Source organism: Electrona antarctica, assembly GCF_951216825.1.
Source record: "Electrona antarctica genome assembly, chromosome: 8".
Lineage (NCBI taxonomy): Eukaryota > Metazoa > Chordata > Actinopteri > Myctophiformes > Myctophidae > Electrona > Electrona antarctica.
Window position 1 is genome coordinate 52925707 of NC_136789.1, and position 20269 is coordinate 52945975.

Below are 20269 nucleotides of genomic sequence, written 5' to 3' on the forward strand. Positions count from 1 at the left end.
GTAACGAAGTGCATTAAACTCAGGTGCAATTTTGAGGTATTCGCTTTACTTGAGTTATCATTTCCACTATGCTACTCCAATGCATCCTTAGTCATGCTTTTTCTGAACACAGGTGGCGCTGTCGCTCTGTCTTTACAGACTGTGTTTTTAAATGGTGCATTTTCTTCACAGTATTATCTCACTAACCAGAATCAGAATAGGGTCGACATGGTGTCTGTTGTGTTTGCTAGGATCGAGCTGACCAGTCCAGCAACTCCACTTGCCTCCACACTTCCACAGACTATTCATAAGCACTCTGCCAAGGTTCTAGGCTTATTATCCCCCCCCCCCCCCCCCCCCGCAATGTCTTCACATACAGTTAATATAAAAGGCATTATTCAGGTACATTTCAGCCACTCTACGCGACGTCAATCAAACAGCGACGCTCACCTACGGTAACATCATTGTACAGGCCACAGGTTTCTGCGTTACACCTTTTTTCCGTGGCGCTATACAGTGAAAACTAGTTCCCATTATGGACTATCTACACTACAGTGTTCGAATGTAACCAAAGGGTCCATTTGGTTATATTCAGAGTTCAATTAAAGGGAAACCTTTATCCGTGCATTTCTTGAGGACCTCTCTCTCTCTCTCTCTCTTTCTCTTTGTGTGTTTTCTGTGATTTCCCCCCCCGTGCAGCGTATTCCCATATGGACACGGACATCAGCCATCCTAATTACCTGGGTTCAGATTACCCACAAGCCCTCACGCCCACCTCGCCCAGCCGCTTCTCGCCCGTACTGCACGGCATGATGGGAGATGAAGACCTGCCCAGGTGAGTGAGAGAGAGAAAGCCACACCCTTAACCCATTCTGAACGAGAACCCCTTTTGGTGTTTAAAGCATTATGTTATACTTTAGCTATTGAAAAATAGCAGATCTACAAGCTCATAGCGCGGCACCGAGTGCCACGCTACGAGCTTGTAGGTCTGCTATTTTTGAAAAATCGTGAAAATGTGGCGCACATTTGGAATATATATTCTTTCAGAGCGAACGTTTTTAACTCATCTGAAAACAAACATGTTTTCAAACATGTTTTCTGAAAACAAACATGTTTTCAGATGGGGGTCGGCGGCCAATTACATATATTTTTGTGAGTCCTTGACATGACATTGTTTGAGAACGACTGTCACAAGAATTATATCGTCCTCAGGTCTAAATGGGTTAAAGCTGCTATAAGCAATACTATGTCAAAAATCTTTCTTGTTTTGGTATTCAGACAGCCAGCAATGGGTAAAACGCTCCCCAAAAAATGTAGTCTCTATGTGACACATCTAGGGGCCACAATCTGCATTCAAAGATGTTCCTAGAAGCTTTGTCATTGGTCGAAAAAAAACCGCGGTCGAAATGACTAACCAATCAGGAAGTAGACGGGCAAATCGACCAATGACAAAGCTTCTAGGAAAATCTTTGAATGCAGATTGTGGCCCCTAGATGTGTCACAGACTAAATGTTTTTGGAAGCATTTTACTCATTGCTGGCTGTCTGAATACCAAAAAAAACGTTTTTGTATATATATTTTTTGTTTTGTTTTTGTTTTTCGTAAATGAATGCCCGACTTGATCATACTACAGCGTAGTATGTATAGGATTTTGTTGTCTTTATACTTGCATAATAGGGATATTTCTACAGTGCTATCTGTACAGTACAAACTAATTATCAATTTGCCTTGCAGCTGGGAACTCGGTTCATTCATAAATCCATCAATTACTGAATACTATGATTTAAATGTTCATAATTATCCTGCGTGGTTGGAGGACTGCTTGTTGTCGCCATGTCATAATTATATGTTTTGGGTGAGAATGGTACACATTACGCAGGCAGGCAGGCAGGCGGGCGGGCGGGCGGGCGGGCGGGCGGGTGGGCGTTAAAGGGATATTTCATGTGTGAACACCCTGGACAGTTTTTAAGTTGCTTGATTCAGTATTTTGATATTAATTTTAGCTTCCCCGCCCCCTTCCTATACAAACCTATAACTTCAAACTCCATTTTAACCATGATAGATTCATAGAAAACACCCAACCTTTTTTTCTATTGAATGATATTGTCCTTTTTAATTACTGTTTTCATTTATCGTTTTAGTCTCCTCTGGCCTCTTCCTGGAGGAGGTTCTTTTCCAAAATAATTATTAAAAATAAATGAAAACAAAAATGACAAAAAATCTATCATGGTTAATAGTTAAAGGAGTTTGAAGTTACAATGGATTTGTATAGGAAGGGGGCGGGACAATGAAAATCAAATATCTAAATACTGAAAATCCAGTAACCAGGGTGTTCACATAAGCCTGAGTAGACGATGAAATGACCAAAAGTTTTTTGGAAAGTGAAATATCCCTTTTAAAGGGATCGTGAGATTAAAAAGACGTTTTTTTTTTTTGTTTGTTTTTTAGCTCAATTGCACCCAAATAGATTTTCTGTGGTCTGTGGTTTTCTGGCTTAAACAAGTGCTCTAATTTTCCTGCGGACTGTGATGTCATCCCATAATATGACATTTACAATTTGCCAGCAGATGTCACTGTTGAGGCCTGTTTTCATTATAGCTCAAAAGGCTTCAGAACCCACAGAGAAAACCCGAGAACACAGAACATCCACAGAATGTTCGTGTGGGTGTAATTGAGGTTATATAAAACCTAAAAGAAAAACGAAAAATAAACATTAATGAAAATGAATGTCACGAAACCTTTTAACCGTACGAACCAGCTTAGTGAAAACATGCATGCCGAACAGTCGTTACAGATGAGACGAATGCCGTTTCCATTCGGTATGATGAGAAAACAAAACAACGATCTTCTCCTCCCATTCTGCGAGGAAGGAAGTGCTGTGTCTCTTGGCATCACTTGAACTCTCTTCTCAACTGTCAAGGCTGTCTTGTCTCGTTAGTGGTGGTGGTTTTAACCCATTTTGGGCGGGAACCCCTTTTGGTGTTTTAAGCATTCTGTTCTACTTTAGCTATTGAAAAATAGCAGATCTACAAGCTCATAGCGCGCAAGCTTGTAGGTCTGCTATTTTTGAAAAGTCGTGATGTGGTCGTAATGTGGTGCAAATCTTTGAATATATATTCTTTCAGAGCCAACGTTTTTAACTCAAATCTTTGCTTCTGGGGGGTCCCTGGAACAACATATTTTCAGATGGGGGTTGGCGGCCAATTACATATATTTTTTGATATGAAAATGTTTGAGAACGACGGACATAGAAACGTAGGTTTTTCAAAAAACCGAAGACATTTTATAGAATCGGTCTCGGTCGATGTGGTTTAAAGTAGCCTCTGACTGGACACACACTGACTGGACCGTTGATGTGCAGCCAGGGAAAATACTGCATTATTTATATGTTCATTTGACAGCCACGCAGCAGCATGGAATGACTTGTCTCAGTTCTACTGGGTCTCTTCTCCACTAGTCCCTCCTTAACATGTATTTAATGGTTCTACTGGGTCTCTTCTCCACTAGTCCCTCCTTAACATGTATTTAATAGTTCTACTGGGTCTCTTCTCCACTAGTCCCTCCTTAACATGTATTTAATAGTTCTACTGGGTCTCTTCTCCACTAGTCCCTCCTTAACATGTATTTAATAGTTCTACTGGGTCTCTTCTCCACTAGTGTCCCTCCTTAACATTTATTTAATAGTTCTACTGGGTCTCTTCTCCACTAGTGTGCCTCCTTAACATGTATTTAATAGTTCTACTGGGTCTCTTCTCCACTAGTGTCCCTCCTTAACATTTATTTAATAGTTCTACTGGGTCTCTTCTCCACTAGTGTGCCTCCTTAACATTTATTTAATAGTTCTACTGGGTCTCTTCTCCACTAGTGTGCCTCCTTAACATTTATTTAATAGTTCTACTGGGTCTCTTCTCCACTAGTGTGCCTCCTTAACATTTATTTAATAGTTCTACTGGGTCTCTTCTCCACTAGTCCCTCCTTAACATGTATTTAATAGTTCTACTGGGTCTCTTCTCCACTAGTGCCTCCTTAACATTTTATTTAATAGTTCTACTGGGTCTCTTCTCCACTAGTGTCCCTCCTTAACATTTATTTAATAGTTCTACTGGGTCTCTTCTCCACTAGTGTCCCTCCTTAACATTGATTTAATAGTTCTACTGGGTCTCTTCTCCACTAGTCCCTCCTTAACATTGATTTAATAGTTCTACTGGGTCTCTTCTCCACTAGTCCCTCCTTAACATTTATTTAATAGTTCTACTGGGTCTCTTCTCCACTAGTCCCTCCTTAACATTTATTTAATAGTTCTACTGGGTCTCTTCTCCACTAGTGCCTCCTTAACATTTTATTTAATAGTTCTACTGGGTCTCTTCTCCACTAGTGTCCCTCCTTAACATTTATTTAATAGTTCTACTGGGTCTCTTCTCCACTAGTGTCCCTCCTTAACATTTATTTAATAGTTCTACTGGGTCTCTTCTCCACTAGTGTCCCTCCTTAACATTTATTTAATAGTTCTACTGGGTCTCTTCTCCACTAGTGTCCCTCCTTAACATTGTATTGAATAGTTCTACTGGGTCTCTTCTCCACTAGTGTCCCTCCTTAACATTGTATTGAATAGTTCTACTGGGTCTCTTCTCCACTTGCCTCCTTAACATGTATTTAATAGTTCTACTGGGTCTCTTCTCCACTAGTGTCCCTCCTTAACATTTATTTAATAGTTCTACTGGGTCTCTTCTCCACTAGTGTCCCTCCTTAACATTTATTTAATAGTTCTACTGGGTCTCTTCTCCACTAGTCCCTCCTTAACATTTATTTAATAGTTCTACTGGGTCTCTTCTCCACTAGTGTCCCTCCTTAACATTTATTTAATAGTTCTACTGGGTCTCTTCTCTACTAGTGTCCCTCCTGAACATTTATTTAATAGTTCTACTGGGTCTCTTCTCCACTAGTGTGCCTCCTTAACATTTATTTAATAGTTCTACTGGGTCTCTTCTCCACTAGTGTCCCTCCTTAACATTTATTTAATAGTTCTACTGGGTCTCTTCTCCACTAGTGTCCCTCCTTAACATTTATTTAATAGTTCTACTGGGTCACTTCTCCACTAGTGTCCCTCCTTAACATGTATTTAATAGTTCTACTGGGTCTCTTCTCCACTAGTGTGCCTCCTTAACATTTATTTAATAGTTCTACTGGGTCTCTTCTCCACTAGTGTCCCTCCTTAACATTTATTGAATAGTTCTACTGGGTCTCTTCTCCACTAGTGTCCCTCCTTAACATGTATTTAATAGTTCTACTGGGTCTCTTCTCCACTAGTGCCTCCTTAACATTTATTTAATAGTTCTACTGGGTCTCTTCTCCACTAGTGTCCCTCCTTAACATTTATTTAATAGTTCTACTGGGTCTCTTCTCCACTAGTGTCCCTCCTTAACATGTATTTAATAGTTATACTGGGTCTCTTCTCCACTAGTGTCCCTCCTTAACATTGTATTGAATAGTTCTACTGGGTCTCTTCTCCACTAGTGTCCCTCCTTAACATTGTATTGAATAGTTCTACTGGGTCTCTTCTCCACTTGCCTCCTTAACATGTATTTAATAGTTCTACTGGGTCTCTTCTCCACTAGTGTCCCTCCTTAACATTTATTTAATAGTTCTACTGGGTCTCTTCTCCACTAGTGTCCCTCCTTAACATTTATTTAATAGTTCTACTGGGTCTCTTCTCCACTAGTGTCCCTCCTTAACATTTATTTAATAGTTCTACTGGGTCTCTTCTCCACTAGTGTCCCTCCTTAACATTTATTTAATAGTTCTACTGGGTCTCTTCTCCACTAGTGTCCCTCCTTAACATTTATTTAATAGTTCTACTGGGTCTCTTCTCCACTAGTGTCCCTCCTTAACATTTATTTAATAGTTCTACTGGGTCTCTTCTCCACTAGTGCCTCCTTAACATTTATTTAATAGGTCTACTGGGTCTCTTCTCCACTAGTGTCCCTCCTTAACATTTATTTAATAGTACTACTGGGTCTCTTCTCCACTAGTGTCCCTCCTTAACATTTATTTAATAGTTCTACTGGGTCTCTTCTCCACTAGTGCCTCCTTAACATTTATTTAATAGTTCTACTGGGTCTCTTCTCCACTAGTGCCTCCTTAACATTTATTTAATAGTTCTACTGGGTCTCTTCTCCACTAGTGCCTCCTTAACATTTATTTAATAGTTCTACTGGGTCTCTTCTCCACTAGTGTGCCTCCTTAACATTTATTTAATAGTTCTACTGGGTCTCTTCTCCACTAGTCCCTCCTTAACATTTATTTAATAGTTCTACTGGGTCTCTTCTCCACTAGTGCCTCCTTAACATTTATTTAATAGTTCTACTGGGTCTCTTCTCCACTAGTGTCCCTTAACATTTATTTAATAGTTCTACTGGGTCTCTTCTCCACTAGTGCCTCCTTAACATTTATTTAATAGTTCTACTGGGTCTCTTCTCCACTAGTGTCCCTCCTTAACATTTATTTAATAGTTCTACTGGGTCTCTTCTCCACTAGTCCCTCCTTAACATTTATTTAATAGTTCTACTGGGTCTCTTCTCCACTAGTGTCCCTCCTTAACATTTATTTAATAGTTCTACTGGGTCTCTTCTCCACTAGTGTCCCTCCTTAACATTTATTTAATAGTTCTACTGGGTCTCTTCTCCACTAGTCCCTCCTTAACATTTATTTAATAGTTCTACTGGGTCTCTTCTCCACTAGTGCCTCCTTAACATTTATTTAATAGTTCTACTGGGTCTCTTCTCCACTAGTGTCCCTTAACATTTATTTAATAGTTCTACTGGGTCTCTTCTCCACTAGTGCCTCCTTAACATTTATTTAATAGTTCTACTGGGTCTCTTCTCCACTAGTGTCCCTCCTTAACATTTATTTAATAGTTCTACTGGGTCTCTTCTCCACTAGTGTCCCTCCTTAACATTTATTTAATAGTTCTACTGGGTCTCTTCTCCACTAGTGTCCCTCCTTAACATTTATTTAATAGTTCTACTGGGTCTCTTCTCTACTAGTGTCCCTCCTTAACATTTATTTAATAGTTCTACTGGGTCTCTTCTCCACTAGTGCCTCCTTAACATTTATTTAATAGTTCTACTGGGTCTCTTCTCCACTAGTGCCTCCTTAACATTTATTTAATAGTTCTACTGGGTCTCTTCTCCACTAGTCCCTCCTTAACATTTTATTTAATAGTTCTACTGGGTCTCTTCTCCACTAGTGTCCCTTAACATTTATTTAATAGTTCTACTGGGTCTCTTCTCCACTAGTGTGCCTCCTTAACATTTATTTAATAGTTCTACTGGGTCTCTTTCTTCTCCACTAGTGTCCCTCCTTAACATTTATTTAATAGTTCTACTGGGTCTCTTCTCCACTAGTGTCCCTCCTTAACATTTATTTAATAGTTCTACTGGGTCTCTTCTCCACTAGTGTCCCTCCTTAACATTTATTTAATAGTTCTACTGGGTCTCTTCTCCACTAGTGTGCCTCCTTAACATTTATTTAATAGTTCTACTGGGTCTCTTCTCCACTAGTGTCCCTCCTTAACATGTATTTAATAGTTCTACTGGGTCTCTTCTCCACTAGTGTCCCTCCTTAACATTTATTTAATAGTTCTACTGGGTCTCTTCTCCACTAGTGTCCCTCCTTAACATTTATTTAATAGTTCTACTGGGTCTCTTCTCCACTAGTGTCCCTCCTTAACATTTATTTAATAGTTCTACTGGGTCTCTTTCTTCTCCACTAGTGTCCCTCCTTAACATTTATTTAATAGTTCTACTGGGTCTCTTCTCCACTAGTGTCCCTCCTTAACATTTATTTAATAGTTCTACTGGGTCTCTTCTCCACTAGTGTCCCTCCTTAACATTTATTTAATAGTTCTACTGGGTCTCTTCTCCACTAGTGTCCCTCCTTAACATTTATTTAATAGTTCTACTGGGTCTCTTCTCCACTTGTCCCTCCTTAACATTTATTAACTCTGTTGTGTCCCATACCGTTAACCTCACAGGGTGCTGGTAGGTTTTTGAGTGGTGCAACCACTCCAAGGAACAGCAATGTCCGTGTCAACCGTGTGTTCAACCGTGTGTTCAACCGTGTTTGTGTGTGACTATGAGCACCAGTACCAATGAGTACCAAAAGTGGCGCTGTTGTGCCAGAAACAGAGAGAGAGAGAGATAGTGCTACACTGTTGCCTGCTAATGAGAGAGAGAGGGGGGGGGGGGATTTGCACCACTCAGTTCACACGGGTGTGATTTTATTAACTCTGTTAGAGGCAAGCAGTTGAAAATGGGACTGACATTCACAATTGTAAATGCAGCTCTGCCCCCCATGCCCTCAGTGCTCATTTATTTGAATGATTACCTCATAAAGGTGAGCAACTCCCACAGCCACAACACTAGAGGGAGCATACATAATGATCTGGTGCCACCCACATTTAGAACAAATATGGATAAATGTTGTGCATTTTCCACAGCACTGCCACTCAGGCGTGACATGGAAGGGGGCAATGCCTTCCCTCAAAACAAGCAAATCACTGGCTTCCTTTTAAACGGGTCTGGAAATTCACCTGTCATTGTCAGCGGATCAAAAGGAGAGAAGGTGATTGCCCCACCTCCTAATACCCCCCCCCCCCCCCTTGAATTTCGACCTGACCTGTTGTTACAACCCAATATGTCTAGGGGTAATTAAGTGTAACATTTAATGGATCGACAGGAAACCAGCTTCAAAATGTGAATATTTATTTATATAAAGATGAATTAAATAATGAAATGGATGCTTTACAGAATACAAACTCAAAAGAAAATACCTATCAAACAGACACAAATGAACACTACAACTAAAGAGGAACGAGTCCTTTCCGAAGGGACAAAACTATATCAAACAGTATGGCAAAAGTCCACAGTCAGTGTGGCGGCTGGGAGAGAGAGGATTCCGTTCTGTCTCCCCACCGCCTTCCAGGAACAGACTGACTGATATAGGATAGGTGAGTAGGGAGAGCTATGATCAGGAGCACGCCCACTCTAGACCGACAGCCAGTCAGGGCCGATCACTCCCTGACAGACGGGCCAGCTTCTCTAGGTGTCAATCATCAATCAGTCCACCTGCGGAGGATTAGGGAAAACACAGGCAACCACTCCCCCCACCCTGGTACTGTGTAGCCGATAACAATGTGAGAACTCTAGTAAATATAAATATGCCCATACAAAGGCTATTCATAATATCTCACAACAATAATACTCATAAGATGATCCCCGATCATCACACCTGTACATAGTTATCATGTTTTTGAGCTATCTCGATTATTGTCATTGTCGAGTTTGTGAATGAATGCAATGGGACCTGAATTGGAAACAAGACCGCAAGGTCTTTTTTTCGGTGCTATCCGTTTGGACCAATGTGCTTTGACTGTACCATGTACTGTTTGCATTTTCTATTGTCTTGATAAAATAATCAATCAATCAATCAATCAATCAATCAATCCATGCTGTGTCCCATACAGGGACCCTCGCAGGGTGCTGATCCACCGAGGCTCCACGGGGCTGGGTTTTAACATCGTGGGCGGAGAGGACGGAGAGGGCATCTTCATCTCCTTCATCCTGGCGGGGGGCCCGGCCGACCTCAGCGGAGAGCTGCACAAGGGGGACCAGATACTGAGCGTAAGAGCACGCACCAGCTGCTTTCATCTTTAAAGAGTAATAGTTCGCCGCAAATATGGAAATATCTAACCTTTATGTTGCAAAAACATGATTTTTGGGGGATAAATCCCCTCCGAATTACTACACATGATCACAGGGGTGACATGACATTGTTAATTGGCTAGCAACATTACTGGGAGGGGTCTATATTAGCGATTGTGGCAACCACACTTTGCAATTTTTCCATAATTGCATCTTTCTAGTTCACCTGAGAAATGCACGTTGGTAGAACAGAATCTGAATGATTAATATGAGTTGTGTTTTGGTCTTTATGGACTGAATTGCTGTTGTATGTGGAGTCTCTGGCACCTTTTTTTTTCTGGATTCTGGATTCACCGTTAGAGGGGCACGGTCACCACGTTTTTATTCTACCTATGAGGGTTAGATTCTGCCAATGCGTTTCAATGGGAATGGAACAGTTTGCAGACATTTGGTAGAATGAACACTATTTTTGCCAGGGATGTTTTTTTCAGAATAAAGGCGCTAGAGTGCCAATCAGATGGGCAGATTTTACTCTGAAAAGCCCCACGCTCCGTTACCCCCCTAAACCGGGAGTCATAATCTTCCGTTCTTACTTCACGCTGGTCATGCTAAAGTCTCTCTAGAAGCGTTTATATTCCAAACGAGATGCTTCCTGATGTGAAATGAAGACAGAGCATTGCCCTTTTGGTCAAAACCATGGAGAGCGCCCTAGTTTTAGAGTTACAGGCCATTCTAATCGGGCCACAAACACGGAAGTGAACGCCAGTGTGCATGCGCGAAACACACAGAGTACCCTTTTTTATTATATTTATAAAAACGACCTAAGGACGCCTATACACGTCCAAGGCACCCCGTGGTTTTGATTCCCAGGACGTGTACAGTATACACGTACTTAGCATAAAGAGTGTTAAAGAGCGGTGTGGCCTAAGGGTGCGGTCACACACACCAGACTTCTCGAATGGCACAACAAACCGCTCCGTTTCCCATTGAGAAGCACTGTCAGAATCTCCCTCATAGGCAGAATATTAAAGTTGGAGGAAGGAATGTTTTTACAAACTAAAACTCGGTGCGAGTCGAGGACTACTCTTTTCAGTGGAGAGAACTGGTCTAGACTAGATTAGAGGGGGAAATACTAGCAGACCATAAGCATGTGAATAAAATATGTTGGTAGCGTGATTAAGTGGAAATGAACATTCACTGGGTTTCCATCCCTGGCCTCGTTCCTTCAGCCCAAAGCAAGACAGCGTACGAGTGATGACATGAGAAGACATGCAGATTGTCAAATCATTATTTAAAGGAGCATTCAGTGATTTGGGTGATTTGGAAAAAAACCCGGTCCACCCGGTAACAAGATGTGCACATGCACACGCTCTACAGTGGGGGAAGTACAACAGACCAACAGCACGTGCACCAATGCCCGCCCCACTCGATCATGATTGGAGGAAGGCCCCTCTCATCCCGATTGGATGAAGGCTTTGCCACCCAAAGCCCAAACCGAAACTAGGGTTTTTGACCCCAGGGGCTCACTGGGGACATGGAAGAAGTCCTTATATGGTCAGCACACTTTATAGTAGGGAGGATTATCCAAAAAATAAGTGATATAAGTGAAATCACTGAATATACCTTTAATGCTTATTCAGCACTTTACTCCGCAGAACATGTATTGTCCCATATTCTCACTTTCCAAGGTTTCTTCCAGAAACAAGATAACAAGTGAGACCTCAGATTTTGGAGCTAAATACATAATAATGATGTACCGCTTCTGACCGAGGCTAAGTCATTGATGTATTTTGTTTGTTCATGTCATATGAAAGCATACATATTGGTTGTTCTGTTTGACTCACTAGTTTTGGAGATTATAGAGTAATGTCTTGCAGAAAACAACGAATCATAGCTTCAAATTGACATATTGGTTGTTCAGTTTGACCCACTAGTTTTGGAGATTATAGAGTAATGTCTTGCAGAAAACAGCGAGTTGAGAAAACAGGCTTGAAAGGTTGACGTCTGTGGTCTCGAACATTACACCTAGCTACATGTTTAATATTTCATATGTACATGTCGATTTCAGCTCTGACATTTATTTCAGATAATATCTGAAATAAATGCACATACTAGAGCATATTATGCTCTAGTATGTGAAGAGTTTGCCTGTGCTATTAACTCATTTTGCATAAAAAAAAAGAAAATCAGTTTTTTTCCTCTCCTGAACAGTTAGTCTTTCCGCCATGACTGTCTCTGTATCAAAAAGAGTCATTGAATTAACTAGTAGTCTTTAAAAAACATAATTGAAGTATAGTATTCTAGAGAAGAGATTTGCTGATGATGTATTGGGTTAGGGTCTCAGGCACTAAGGCTGCTCTAATGTTAATGTTGATGTATTGGGTTAGGGTCTCAGGCAGTAAGGCTGCTCTAATGTTAATGTTGATGTATTGGGTTAGGGTCTCAGGCACTAAGGCTGATCTAATGTTAATGTTGATGTATTTGGTTAGGGTCTCAGACAGTAAGGCTGCTCTAATGTTAATGTTGATGTATTGGGTTAGGGTCTCAGGCAGTAAGGCTGCTCTAATGTTAATGTTGATGTATTGGGTTAGGGTCTCAGGCACTAAGGCTGCTCTAATGTTAATGTTGATGTATTTGGTTAGGGTCTCAGACAGTAAGGCTGCTCTAATGTTAATGTTGATGTATTGGGTTAGGGTCTCAGGCAGTAAGGCTGCTCTAATGTTAATGTTAATGTTGATGTATTGGGTTAGGGTCTCAGGCACTAAGGCTGCTCTAATGTTAATGTTGATGTATTGGGTTAGGGTCTCAGGCAGTAAGGCTGCTCTAATGTTAATGTTAATGTTGATGTATTGGGTTAGGGTCTCAGGCAGTAAGGCTGCTCTAATGTTAATGTTAATGTTGATGTATTGGGTTAGGGTCTCAGGCAGTAAGGCTGCTCTAATGTTAATGTTGATGTATTGGGTTAGGGTCTCAGGCACTAAGGCTGATCTAATGTTAATGTTAATGTTGATGTATTGGGTTAGGGTCTCAGGCACTAAGGCTGATCTAATGTTAATGTTAATGTTGATGTATTGGGTTAGGGTCTCAGGCAGTAAGGCTGCTCTAATGTTAATGTTGATGTATTGGGTTAGGGTCTCAGGCACTAAGGCTGCTCTAATGTTAATGTTGATGTATTGGGTTAGGGTCTCAGGCACTAAGGCTGCTCTAATGTTGATGTTAATGTATTGGGTTAGGGTCTCAGGCACTAAGGCTGCTCTAATGTTAATGTTGATGTATTGGGTTAGGGTCTCAGGCAGTAAGGCTGCTCTAATGTTAATGTTGATGTATTGGGTTAGGGTCTCAGGCACTAAGGCTGCTCTAATGTTAATGTTGATGTATTGGGTTAGGGTCTCAGGCAGTAAGGCTGCTCTAATGTTAATGTTGATGTATTGGGTTAGGGTCTCAGGCAGTAAGGCTGCTCTAATGTTAATGTATTGGGTTAGGGTCTCAGGCAGTAAGGCTGCTCTAATGTTAATGTTAATGTTGATGTATTGGGTTAGGGTCTCAGGCAGTAAGGCTGCTCTAATGTTAATGTTAATGTTGATGTATTGGGTTAGGGTCTCAGGCAGTAAGGCTGCTCTAATGTTAATGTTGATGTATTGGGTTAGGGTCTCAGGCAGTAAGGCTGCTCTAATGTTAATGTTGATGTATTGGGTTAGGGTCTCAGGCACTAAGGCTGCTCTAATGTTAATGTTAATGTTGATGTATTGGGTTAGGGTCTCAGGCACTAAGGCTGCTCTAATGTTAATGTTGATGTATTGGGTTAGGGTCTCAGGCACTAAGGCTGCTCTAATGTTAATGTTGATGTATTGGGTTAGGGTCTCAGGCAGTAAGGCTGCTCTAATGTTAATGTTGATGTATTGGGTTAGGGTCTCAGGCACTAAGGCTGCTCTAATGTTAATGTTGATGTATTGGGTTAGGGTCTCAGGCAGTAAGGCTGCTCTAATGTTAATGTTGATGTATTGGGTTAGGGTCTCAGGCACTAAGGCTGCACTAAAGTGCTCCGTTGATTTTCATTTAGCGTTAAATGTGGGTATTCACTCTTGAATTTACAGTAGGTTGAAGAAAGAGGAACAATTTTAATTTGATTAAAAACAAATGTGTAGGCCTATAAAACAGCACGAATATACAGTGGCACAGCATGGATGTGCAAACGGTATGATTATGAATATGTGATCTCAACATCGATACAAAATAACGAGTGATAATGATGTTGGCCATAATCGTGCAGCCCTGTGTGTACAGTAGTCTCAGCATTATGACTATAAGAACAGTTCGCTATAGAAGCTCTAGGTTACTTGGATAAGAGAGGATACAAAAGTTATAGTTTTCAACACAACTCATTAATTCTGATGTCACTTTGACTTTGCCGTGCACTTCCTGCTTTGAGAGAGAGAGAGAGAGAGAGTTTCACTGTAATAAAGTCCTCTATAAAAAGTGGAGCAGCAGACTGCTCAGAAGAGATTAACGCATTCCGGACGGGAACCCCATTTGGTGTTCTAAGGATTATACTTTAGCTATTGAAAAAATAGCAGATCTACAAGCTCGTAGCGCGGCGCTCGTAGCACGGCACTCGGTGGGGGTTGTGGCCAATTACATATAGTTTCTGGGGTCCTTGACATGAAAACCTTTGAGAACCACTGACATAGAAACATGAGTTTTTTTTCTGAAAACTGTCAGGATTTAGAAAATGGTAAATGGTAAATGGTGCATTTATATAGCGCCTTTATCCAAGGCGCTTTACATAGATTGTGCATTACATTCACTCATTCACACACACACATTCATACACCGATTGCGGCGGAAGCCATGCAAGGTACCAACCAGCACATCGGGAGCAATTTGGGGTTCAGTGTCTTGCCCAAGGACACTTCGACATGTGGACAGGAGGAGGAGCTGGGATTCGAACCGCCGACCGCCGACCCATGGATCATTGGACGACCTGCTCTACCTCCTGAGCCACAGTCGATTCTGTCGAATCGTCCTCAGGTCTAAATGGATTAATCAGAGGTTGTACCCGGTCACACCGTTCAAAGAACTCCAACAGGATTCCTGGTGGAATCTACAGGCGCCGCAGCCCGCGTCCAGACACTGACCTTGATTCATTAGATCATCCACACTGACCAGAACATATTTTTCTTTTCTTTTCTACTCCCTATCAGGGAAGCACACACACACATTAATATCTTCAAAAGAGCCAGCGTGAGCTAATGTGTGTTCTTTAATAAATTCAAAGGTCTTGGTTGGTTGCGGAAGCGTAGACTCACTGTATAAGGGGTTGGTTAGGGGTCAAAATGGAACAGCTTTGATATATAAAGCAACTGCCGTCTGACATCCAGTGTTGTTTTTGGCAGCAGATTTTAGTTTTAGTCGTAGTCCCTTGAATAGTTTTCATTTAGTTTTAGTCACATTTTAGTCACCCGGAATGTTTTAGTGTTAGTCTAGTTTTAGTCGACTAAATCTACAGTTGATTTGAATTGTATTTCGGCGGGTCTTGAGGCCGTCGTAATGACTGATTTTACACTTGCTGAAAATAGCCGATCTACAAGCTCACAACGCGTCGCAGCGCGACGCGTTGTGAGCTAGTAGATCGGCTATTTTCAGCATGCAACCAAGTGTAAAATTACTTATACTGGATCTCTTGTCCACTAGTCCCTAGTCTAGTTTTTATGACGAAATTGTCAATATATTTAGTCTTAGTTTTAGTCATCATCTAGCTTAGTTTTCATTTTTTAATTTAGTTTTCCTCAGTGAAAAAAGGTAGTCGACGAACATTTTTCGTCTTAGTTTTAGTCGACGAAATCAACACTGCTGGCATCACTGCCGCTATAGAGCCGCGGGGGTCCAGCCGGGGCGCTTTCACTGGATTCAAAACCCTTTTTTTGTGCACAGCTCTTTTTATGGTCTAATATTATGTGAAATGTTTCATTTGCGGTTAAAAAAAACAACAAAATAACAATGCTTGTGTTTCTTTTTTTCCCATGTGTTGTCAGGTGAACGGTGTTGACCTGCGCATGGCCACACACGAACAGGCGGCGGCCGCTCTGAAAAACGCCGGACAGACGGTCACCATCATCGCCCAGTACAGACCAGAGGGTGAGTCAGTTTATCATCACCCAGTACAGACAGACCAGAGGGTGAGTTAGTTTATCATCACCCAGTACAGACCAGAGGGGGAGTTAGTTTATCATCACCAGTACAGACCAGAGGGGGAGTTAGTTTATCATCACCCAGTACAGACCAGAGGGGGAGTTAGTTTATCATCACCAGTACAGACCAGAGGGGGAGTTAGTTTATCATCACCCAGTACAGACCAGAGGGGGAGTTAGTTTATCATCACCAGTACAGACCAGAGGGGGAGTTAGTTTATCATCGCCCACTACAGACCAGAGGGTGAGTCAGTTTATCATCACCAGTACAGACCAGAGGGTGAGTCAGTTTATCATCGCCCAGTACAGACCAGAGGGTGAGTCAGTTTATCATCACCAGTACAGACCAGAGGGTGAGTCAGTTTATCATCGCCCAGTACAGACGGACCAGACGGTGAGTTAGTTTATCATCGACCCACTACAGACCAGAGGGTGAGTTAGTTTATCATCGACCCACTACAGACCAGAGGGTGAGTTAGTTTATCATCGCCCAGTACAGACCAGAGGGTGAGTTAGTTTATCATCGACCCACTACAGACCAGAGGGTGAGTTATTTTATCATCACCCAGTACAGACTGACCAGAGGGTGAGTTAGTTTATCATCGACCCACTACAGACCAGAGGGTGAGTTATTTTATCATCACCCAGTACAGACTGACCAGAGGGTGAGTTAGTTTATCATCGACCCACTACAGACCAGAGGGTGAGTTATTTTATCATCACCCAGTACAGACTGACCAGAGGGTGAGTTAGTTTATCATCACCCAGTACAGACTGACCAGAGGGTGAGTTAGTTTATCATCGCCCAGTACAGACCAGAGGGGGAGTCAGTTTATCATCACCCAGTACAGACAGACCAGAGGGTGAGTTAGTTTATCATCACCCAGTACAGACCAGAGGGGGAGTCAGTTTATCATCACCCAGTACAGACCAGAGGGGGAGTCAGTTTATCATCACCCAGTACAGACCAGAGGGTGAGTTAGTTTATCATCGCCCAGTACAGACCAGAGGGGGAGTCAGTTTATCATCACCCAGTACAGACTGACCAGAGGGTGAGTTAGTTTATCATCGCCCAGTACAGACCAGAGGGGGAGTCAGTTTATCATCACCCAGTACAGACAGACCAGAGGGTGAGTTAGTTTATCATCACCAGTACAGACCAGAGGGGGAGTTAGTTTATCATCGCCCACTACAGACCAGAGGGTGAGTCAGTTTATCATCACCCAGTACAGACCAGAGGGTGAGTTAGTTTATCATCACCAGTACAGACCAGAGGGGGAGTTAGTTTATCATCGCCCACTACAGACCAGAGGGTGAGTTAGTTTATCATCACCAGTACAGACCAGAGGGGGAGTTAGTTTATCATCGCCCACTACAGACCAGAGGGTGAGTCAGTTTATCATCACCCAGTACAGACCAGAGGGTGAGTTAGTTTATCATCACCAGTACAGACCAGAGGGGGAGTCAGTTTATCATCACCCAGTACAGACCAGAGGGTGAGTTAGTTTATCATCGACCCACTACAGACCAGAGGGTGAGTTATTTTATCATCACCCAGTACAGACTGACCAGAGGGTGAGTTAGTTTATCATCACCCAGTACAGACCAGAGGGGGAGTCAGTTTATCATCACCCAGTACAGACCAGAGGGGGAGTCAGTTTATCATCACCCAGTACAGACCAGAGGGGGAGTCAGTTTATCATCACCAGTACAGACCAGAGGGTGAGTCAGTTTATCATCGCCCAGTACAGACCAGAGGGGGAGTCAGTTTATCATCACCCAGTACAGACCAGAGGGGGAGTCAGTTTATCATCACCAGTACAGACCAGAGGGGGAGTCAGTTTATCATCGCCCAGTACAGACCAGAGGGTGAGACACTGACACGTCGTTAAAGGAGAATTCCATACTAAAAGGCTTTCTTACATTTATTTGTAGTTGTTACGTCCCCACCAAAGAGGTCCAGGTGTTATTTTGTGCAAAAGCGCAGTATTGGCTATTTCCCCTACCATAAGCCCTCAATGAATTGAATTGAATTGAATTGCATTGAATTGAATGGTGTTGTGCTAATTCGCTTATTTCCATCTTTTTTTTTTTTTAAATATATCCTCTCTTCATAATGTAAATAGTATCTAAGTAATACTAATTATTTGGATGGAAATAAGTGAATTACCACAAAAACCCAACCCCCATTGAGGGCTTATATTAGGGGAAATAGCCAATAATGCACTTTTGCACAAAATAACACCTGGACCTCTTTGGTGGGGACGTAACAACTACAAATAAAGGTAAGAAGAAGGTAGCATGGAATTCTCCTTTAAGGACAGCTCTGATATCGTCCTATCTGCATATTCTTTTTTTTTTCTCATAAATGAACGCCCTACTTGGTCATACTACAGCACAGCGTCACACAAAAGCATCAAAAGTAGCACATTCACAAGCTCGAAATGCGATGCGTTTTCAGGCGGCAGATCTGCTACTTTTGCAATTATTGTTTCATTGAATCCTGAAAAGTAACAGTTTTAAACATTGGATTTCCACTCGAACGAGACGATATATTTCATCATGTTTTGGTCATGTCATTAAAAAACTGCTCCCCCCCCAAAAAAAAATACACGTCACATCGCGATGCGTTGTCAGCTTGTTAGATCTGCTATTTTCACTAGTTTGGGTCTCGGGCAAACGTCTTAAATTTCTTTTTTGGGTCTTGAGCTAAAACATTTTGTTTTCTTTTAGAACCGCTGGTTTACAGTACATCATCTTTGATGCGTTGTTCTGTTGTTGTTGTTCAGAATACAGCCGCTTCGAAGCCAAGATCCACGACCTGCGAGAACAGCTGATGAACAGCAGTATGGGTTCTGGTACCACCACGCTGCGGAGCAACCCCAAGAGAGGGTTCTACATTAGGTACGTACCGGCGTTGTCTTTGGCAGCACATTTTGATTTTAGTCTTAGTCATAGTCTTTTGAATAGTTTCCATTTAGTTTTAGTCACCTGGAATGTTTTAGTGTTAGTCTAGTTTTTTCGTCGACTAAACATAATACGATTTTTGTCGACTAAATCTACTGAAATGTGTTTTGGCGGGCCTTGATGCCGTCGTAATGGCTGACTTTACACTTGCTGAAAATAGCCGATCTACAATCTCACAACGTTGTGAGCTTGCAGATTGGCTATTTTCAGCATGCAACCAAGTGTAAAATGACTTATACTGGATCTCTTGTCCACTAGTCCCTTCCTATCATTTTAGTCTAGTATTTATTTGTTGACGAAATTGTCTTGGCTCATCATAGCTTAGTTTTCATTTAGTTTTCCTCTGTGAAAAAAGGGTAGTCGACGAACATTTTTCAACATAGTTTTAGTCGACGGAATGAACACTGGTACGTACCAGACGTGAGAGGCTGCTGGTTTGATTCCCTGCCAGACCTGCTGGGTTAGTTTAGGCGTGTGGGATTGGAAACAGAAAGCACTGGTGGCGGCCGGGTGTGGGGAGAGTATGGCATGTAGAGACATTTATACGGCACATGCCCTTGTCTCTATTCACAGCTTTGGCCATTTTATATCGTACATAATCAATTAGACCGTGGAAAAACACCTTGACAGCGCTCCACACGTCCCAAACTCTTCTCCCTTCTGGCTCCAAAACTATGGAATGCACTGTCCATTGCAATCAGAACTGCAGACTCACTCCCAATCTTCCGCCGTAGTCTGAAAACCCACTTATTCAGACTCCATCTTAGCCCGTAGCACTTGACATTGCCCCAACGACCATACAGGCGTACGTACGCAAAGGCTCAACTTATGCAACTTAGATAGCATTTTATGTAGACATAGCACTATATGGTATATATGCATAGTTAATTATTCCACTGTTAGGTTCTTAGCATACGTATGATTCATAATGACTATTTTTATGTATTTGAGGTATTACCATATCTTCGTTCCTGCTTACTGTAAATCGCTCTGGATTAACCCATTTTGGGCGGGAATCCCTTTTGGTGTTTTAAGCATTATGTTATACTTTAGCTATTGAAAAATAGCAGATCTACAAGCTCATGAGCTTGTAGTTCTGCTATTTTTGAAGAATCGTGAAAATGTGGTGCAAATCTTTGAATATATATTCTTTCAGAGCGAACATTTTTAACTCAAATCTTTGCTTCTGGGGGTGTCCCTAGAACAACATATTTTCAGATGGGGGGGTCGGAGGCCAAATACATATATTTTAGGGGGTCCTTGACGTGGAAATATTTGAGAACAACTGACATAGAAACATGGATTTTTCAAGAAAACTGTCAGGATTTAGAAGACATTTTGTACAATCGTCCTCGGGTCTAAATGGGTTAAGAGCGTCTGCTAAATGCCTAAATTGTAAATTGTAATGGCTCACGTACCCCACTTAGGCATTGA

The 20269-nt window shown here is 41.8% G+C and overlaps 1 protein-coding gene across 3 annotated transcripts in view; it reads left to right on the forward strand.

The window, feature by feature from the left end:
- LOC306927424 (disks large homolog 4-like) overlaps nucleotides 1-20269 on the forward strand; it is a 309688-nt gene that overhangs the window by 265247 nt on the left and 24172 nt on the right. For all 3 annotated transcript variants that reach the window (XM_079507155.1, XM_079507157.1, XM_079507156.1), the window contains 4 exons: nucleotides 679-814; nucleotides 9503-9659; nucleotides 15713-15815; nucleotides 18658-18772. In XM_079507155.1, coding sequence (XP_079363281.1) covers nucleotides 679-814; nucleotides 9503-9659; nucleotides 15713-15815; nucleotides 18658-18772 — 511 coding nt within the window. The remainder of the gene's footprint in view (nucleotides 1-678; nucleotides 815-9502; nucleotides 9660-15712; nucleotides 15816-18657; nucleotides 18773-20269) is intronic.